At 32.3% G+C, this 7,673-nt stretch overlaps 1 protein-coding gene across 2 annotated transcripts in view; it reads left to right on the forward strand.

The window, feature by feature from the left end:
• Positions 1–7,673, forward strand: part of LOC106884368 (sodium-dependent dopamine transporter) — a 242,943-nt gene that overhangs the window by 178,880 nt on the left and 56,390 nt on the right. For both annotated transcript variants that reach the window (XM_014935726.2, XM_052967984.1), the window contains exon 12: positions 768–941. In XM_014935726.2, the coding sequence (XP_014791212.2) occupies positions 768–941 (174 nt within the window). The remainder of the gene's footprint in view (positions 1–767; positions 942–7,673) is intronic.

A 7,673-nucleotide genomic window follows, 5' to 3' on the forward strand; every position in this document is an offset into this window, starting at 1 on the left:
ATATATATATATATATATATATATACACACATATATATATATATACACACACACACACACATTAATGTTTCTTTTTATGTCAAATGACTTCAAAATTTTAGCTTGCTTCCCATCATCAGATTGTGATTAATTTTGGGTCTTTCTGGTTATATAATCTCGGACCAATTGGTTTTATTTAGAGGGTGAGAGTTTGATTATGGTAATTAAGTGTGGTGTATGTAAATAGAAGGAGCAGTTATGTAAGAAGGTTGGGAAGAAAGTATGTGTCTGTAGGTTGTGGGTTGACAGAAAGTATGATAAAATGATTTATTTTGCTTTCATGTGGGAATTTTGTTATTGTTTAGGATTTAGATAGACATGGAAATAAAGTGTAAAGTGATGAAGAGTCATATTTACTTCATGATATTTTTTATATATAAGTTTAGTTTTTTGGTATTTTAGGGTTCACAAAAGGATGTTTGTAGATAAATCATTTGGTCACTCAGCATGGGTCAAACTGTGACTGAATTTGGTGTTGGTGTTACTAGCTTTGATAAATAAATAAATGTGTATAAAACTACCTGTTGAAGGTAGTTTCTCTTGTGTTTAAATGTACACTATTTTATATATATATATATATATATATATATATATATATATATATATACACAATATGCATTTCAACTTATTTTATATATATACACACACACACACATATGTACCTGATACATGTACATGCACATATGAATATTGATAACTGAAACTTTCTTTTACAAATCTTTCTTCAGGTGCTCAGTATTTTAGGAATTGCACTTGCCTGTTCTTCACTTAAAAAGAAATGGGATATCAGACAGACTATTGGTTGGATACTTACTTCACTGCCCATCTTCATAATTTCTCTTTACATAATTCACAAACTTATTGTTGAATTCAGCAAGAAAGATAACTTACAAAAATCAGAGGTAAGTGGATTTTTTACTAAGATTTTGCATAACTATTACTAAAAACTACAAAAAAGGAAAATGATTTCAACTTATTTACATCCAACCTGCTATGCTTCATCTCAATAAAATATGGAAAAATACATTTATGGAAGGTTATATTTCTTTGGAATTTTTTATAAATTAGTTTGATATCTGTTATATGTTTTAGATATACCAAATTATATAGAAAAATGATTATCTACTTTAAATTCTTTGTACAACTTCATGATATGTTTGAATTATACACCTCAAGTTATGTCATACTGATGATTTCTAAAAAGAATGAAGCCATACTGTATATGGCTACCTAAGACTAGAAATTTTAAAATTTTTGTAATAAGTAAACAGTCAAAGTTAAATATGTACATTCTATGCACCTTTTTTATTTCTTAATTTAAAATTCAAATTTCTGATCTTGCCAAATATTATGATGAAACGATTATTTTTTTAAACTAACTGTCCACAAGGGACTCCACATTTTTATATTCCTTTTTTCAAGCCATCTAATAAGATGCACATTATTAAAGTTATTGCTGTTGTTATGTAACTTCAGGTCAACACTGATCACATTCTAGCCATGACAATTCTATTTTCTTTTTTACATTCATGACTATATGTCCTGTGCATACTTCCTTTTATTTTTAAGGTGGTTTGAAGGAGATTTGATTATTACTCCTAGTAGAGAAAGTGACCACAAAAAGGTGCCCTCATTGGCATATTTTCAGACAAAGGAAAATATGAAGTTGTGATGTGCATTGCCTACAAGAGGAGCATTCAGCCAGTACATTGGTCCAGGTCCTGGAGATCCAATGAAAGACACTTGACTATTTGCTGGGCTCCCTTCCTTAAAAAAAAGACTCAAACTCACAGTTTCTCCTTTGCTAAATTTGTCTCAGAGGAGCCAATGATCATGCATTTTCTAAACATATTAATGGAAATAGATGAAACAAAATAGTTCCAGCTGTAAACTGAAACTGACACACAGACATGGTTATTAGAGGCTGTCACTTACTTACCTGAAGTGACTGATAATGTTACAAAGTGAAAGAAAAGTTTGAAATCATAATTTAAAAATTATGAGACTCTTTTTACAGAAGAATAGAAAAGAGGATCAAGTGGTATTCTACTAGCTAACATAAGAATTACTTGCATTTCATTGAGTAAGATGTGACTGCTTTTTCTAGCAAGTCGTTAAACCACATATAATCTTCTTCATTGGCTTGATCATGTTATTTTCTTGTGTCTCTAGATAGTTAGTTCTAAGGAGTAAATTCCTAGCCTTCATTAAATAGAATTTATAAAAGAACATCTTACTGAAGATACTGAAACTAAAGCATTATCAATTTCTTGTTGAAACATTTCATTTAGGTACAATGTAAATCAAGGCAATAGTTAAATGTTAGCTATTAACAGCTTTTAAGCCAAACTTGAAAATGCTAGTTTGTTCATAATATCTTTTTTCTATATATTGGAAAAATATTTCATAATGTTCCAATATTTATTAAATTTATTTTTGACTTGATTGTTTGCCTTTCAATCTTACTTCCTTTGGTAATTGATTCAAGTTTCTATAGATTTTAATGGAGGTGTCTTGTTAGTTTTCTCACTCTATTTCAATGGCTTATAGTTGATTGATGTAATCCAATATATCGCATTGTTGAGGCTAAATTTTCTCCTTATCTTTCTGTAGGAATATATCACATTTTTCTTTTCCATCAACTTAGGGTAATTGAAGTACTATAATTTTAGTCTTATACGGCAAACCTTTGAAAATTATAATCAATTTAGTTGTATTCCATTGTATATTTTCTATAAGAAATAACTCTTTGAAGTATAGTTATAATGTTGCTAATTTTGAGGAGTGATCCTACAATAGTCTTCAAAAGTATTACAAACATATTTTTATTAATTACTGAAAACGTTTTTTATTGCTTCCAAAATTATGTAATTTTGTTAGGCAGCAACAGTATAATTATTAATTTGCAAGTCTCTATCAATGATCACAGTAAGATCTTTCTCTTCAGAGATATCCTTAATTTCATTAAAGTCTGCAAATAAAAACTAATATTTTTTTTACATTGAAAAGCCCCTTAACACTTTTGCTACCATATGTTTGTCGGAAAACACTGCATTTGTTTTAATTAATTTTGGAAAAAGAAGTTAGTAAATCAGCTGTCATTAAACTGGTATTTAGAACAAAAATCAAAAATAAACCCGAAATTTTGATGAAAGCTTTTTAATTTAGATCACTTTGAAATAAGAACAGGAGAGTTAGTATCAATAGGGTTAAACAGAAATATCAGACACCATAGCACACATTTGCAAAGCACTTGAACAGATGCCTGAATTTTTCATAAAACTAAAAGAAAAAAAATGCCAAAATAACAAATCCCTTAAACACAGAACCAATTTCAGCTAATTTCACTGAGAAGTATGATAAAGCACTGAAATGTTTTGAGGGGATCTAATTGTTAATGACAGGACACAGAAGGATATGTTTTGTTAGATAGTGGTCAACAGGTTCATACTTTTGTTTGTGTCAACTACAGAAAGTGTTGAACATAAGGGAAAAGACAAATTTACTCGGAGATCATGTCCTAAAATATAATTGCTTCTTTCTTTAAACACTTCTCCTTTCATGTGATACTCTTTTCTTCTATGTTGTATTTAGCTGTGCTTACTCTTTTCTTTCTCAGTTTTTCTTTCTCTTTAATTTTTTTAATTTATCTGTTAACGACAATCACATTTTCCTTTCATCGGAACTAATTTAAACTTTAACTGTAGAGTGAATTAATTTTGAGTTATTTCTTTTCTTTTTTCTTCTTTCTTAACATGTAAGCTTCGGGACAGAACAAGAAAAATAAAACACAAATCAGAAAGTAAAAGCATTAAAAAACTCTTTTCTCTTTCATTTTTAGATCTTATTTTGCTTATTTTTCTCTACTTTATGTCACACTTACCTTTATTGCTAAGTCAACAATGAAAGCTGGTGCATGCTGGAAGTTTTGACACATGAGCATACCATTTTTCCATCTTTCAGACAAAACCAAAGTCAACTACATTTTCTTTTTTAAGCCATAATTTTCTTGAGATAAAGGAAATTGGAAATAATATTTTACTAAATATCTACCATATAAAATGCAGTCTCACTTTGTGGTTATACCATTCTAATGAAATCCCTATCATTATACAGTATATTTCACAGAGTAATTTTACACAGTAAAACACATAATTTACTGCATTAACCCTTTTCCTATCCAAAACATTTTCATAAGTTTGTCTTAAACAGCCATTCTTGTTTTCAAATTTTTAGTAAGCCCTTGTTTCATATGTTTTGAGTAATATAAAGCTTTCCTTTCATAAATGCCAAGTTACCCTAGTGATTGAAAAAATTTGGAATGTATATCATATATGATGCATGGATACCAGGAAAATATGTCCTGTGTATTACATATGATACACAGGACAGACAAAGGGTTAACTGATCTATACACTCCACCGTCTCTTACTGAAATATAGTTAATATTTACCTTGCCTGCTACACAAATCTCCAATACTGGTTTCAAATTATGGCATGAGGTCTGCAAGTTCAGGGGAGGGGGAAAGCTGATTAAATCGACTGAGTGCTCAATTGGTACTTATTTTATTGACCTTGAAAGGATGAAAGTAACAGTCGACTTCAGTGGTATTTTGAACTCAGAACAATAAGATGGACAAAATGCCACTAAGCATTTTGCCTGTTGTGCTAACAATTCTGTCTGCTCACTGCCTTCAAGGTCTCCAATATTTTGTAGCACTTGACTCTTGGCTGTATAAAGCTGTATAAGGATTGTTTCATATTTTTTTATTTATCATTTTACATTGTTTTCATGTCTGAAATTTTCAATGCTATTATGGTGGTAGGTGTTGGGACGGCAGTGGTGGTGGTAATGGTAATGGTGACGGTGATGGTGCAAGCAGTGTTGTTGTTTTGGTTAATACTAGATTAACCTTGGTCCAGAGACCTTTAATCAAAGGATTACCAACCACATCTATCTTTGTTCTCAAGGAATTAAACCCTCTCCAGTTGTTACTGAAATGATCTCCATACTGATTATGTTAATATGTCTCTTGCTAACTCAGTTGCCATTTTATTTTTCAATGTTGCATTTTGTGCTGAATACATTTTGTCAATTCTGTTTGATGAGAGAACATCATCGATGTAGCCATTGAATCATTCAGGAGTTGTCACATGACTAATACACTTATATGCCTGAGCCAGCCAGAGAGCTTCTATGCCATCATTCAACTTAGTTTGCAAGAAACAACAACTGAGTCTCCTTCAAATCACACCCTATCATCTGACAAGAGCAAAAGATGCATTAATTAATATAGTCTTAGATATTCCTAGTAAGACAGAATAGTCTTGGTTAGAATGCCATTGAACATTGATCCGCTCAATCAGGGTTGACCCAGGGTTAAACAAAAAGAACTCCTATACTATGATTCAGCCTAGCTCGGAACCAGCCAGTACTTTTGGCCATGCAACATTGTTTCAATATTTTTATTTGCCTGAAAAGCAGCAAGCAGGCAGAAACGTTAACATGCCAGGCAAAATGCTTAGCAGTATTTCATCTGGTTTTATGTTCTGAGTTCAAATTCCGCTAAGGTTGACTTTGCCTTTCATCCTTTCGGGATCGATAAATTAAGTACCAGTTGCATACTAGTGTCGATCTAATCAACTGGTCCCCTCCCCAAAAAATGTTGGGTTTTGTGCCTAGAGTAGAAAAAAATATTTCTATTTGTCTATGAGGCAGTGAACTGGTAGAATCATTAGCACGCCAGGCAAAATGCTTAGCAGTATTTCATCTTTCTTTATGTTCTGAGTTCGAATGCTGCTGAGGTCGACTTTGCCTTTCATTCTTTTGGGGATCAATATTGTAAGTACCAGTTGAGCACTGGGGTTGATCTAATTGACTTACATATTCCCCTGAACTTGCTGGCCTCGTGCCAAAATTTGAAACCAATGTTTCGTTTCACCTAAGGTAGTGAGCTGGCACAATCATAATCACACCAAGCAAAACGCTTAGTGGTTTTTCATCCATCTTTACATTCTGAGTTCAACTTCTGCCATGGTCAACTTTGCCTGTCATACTTTCAGGGTCGATTAAATAAGTATCAGTTGAGCACTGGAGTTGATGTAATTTCATTTACGCCCTTCCCCAAAATTGCTGGCCTTGTGTCAAAATTTGAAACCAATATTTCTATTTACTTGTCATCCAGGGTGAAGGCATGTGGTTTAGTGATTAAGATGTTGCACTCATGATTGCAAGATCATGGTTTCAATTCCAGGATTGGGTGATGCATTGTACACTTCATTTCACATTGTTCCAGTTCACTTAGCTGTAAATGAGTAATCCAGCAATAACCTGGTGTACCATTTAGGGGAAATGTGATTTTGGTCACTTATACACCATGGAAACTGGATAACCAGGCCTAAGAATCCTAAGATTCAAGGTGGTAATGTGCATAGGAACATACTTTTATTGAGAATTTGTATGTGAGAAATGCAGTGTAAACATGTGCATGTGTGAAATGCAATTGGTTTAGAATCCACTCTGTTTTTGATAAATTTAGTGGATTTAAACTGTTGATGGCATTTGCAGCAGCTGAATGGAGGCATTGTACGACAGTTTTATTTTTTTCAAAATTTGTCGTAGAGAGTTGACATTTCAGGTCAAATTTGAAGATAAAAAATGTTGAAATACCCCTATATATATATATATATAGGGGTATATATATATATATAATCCTGTTAATTTGCTATCTATTAATGGCAATTTTGAGGGCTAAGGTTGAGATGAGGGTTAAGGTTTGGGCTAGGTTGAAGGTTAGAGAAAGAATTAATTCTATGCTTATTTCAGTTCCATACTTTAATTCTTGAAGTAGACATTTGAAGTGGTGCATTTTTTGTAACCAGTATTTGTTTACATTTCTATATCAGCTAACATCAAGTATCGCCTATTAATATATAATATAGTTATGTGCATACATACGTGTGTGTATGAATATGAGTATACTAACTTGTATATATATGTATAAGAAATCTTAAAAGTAGACAACTGCTGGTAAGTCAGAAATTTTGTTGCTTAATGTTAAATCAGTAAGTGGCCTGTGCTACAAGAGAAGGAAATAAATATGCTACTCTTGATGATAGTGATGTTGAGACATATATGTCATAAAGATTTGTGTGTGTGTATATGCTTTTGTGTGTATGTATGTGTATATGTAAGTGTGTGTGTGTGTGTGTGTGTGTGTGTGTGTGTGTTTGTGTATAGAGGAGTAAATACATACTTAAGAAATACAATTAAAATAGAAAAATTGAATAACAGTAGATCTATTAGACAATATAAAAATACAAGTTCTAGAATATGAGTCTAAGATGTATGTCCAACGATAACAATATAACTCAAATCTTTGAGATGTAAGACACATCCACCATATAACAGAAAACAAAAATAAAATCTAGCCCAGTTGCACGATACATCATCATCATCATCATCATCGTTTAACGTCCGCTTTCCATGCTAGCATGGGTTGGACGATTTGACTGAGAACTGGTGAAACAGGATGGCAACACCAGGCTCCAGTCTAATTTGGCAGAGTTTCTACAGCTGGATGCCCTTCCTAACGCCAACTGCTCAGAGAGTGTAGTGGGTGCTTTTACGTGTC

This window comes from Octopus bimaculoides, chromosome 1, assembly GCF_001194135.2.
Source record: "Octopus bimaculoides isolate UCB-OBI-ISO-001 chromosome 1, ASM119413v2, whole genome shotgun sequence".
Taxonomy (NCBI): Eukaryota; Metazoa; Mollusca; class Cephalopoda; order Octopoda; family Octopodidae; genus Octopus; species Octopus bimaculoides.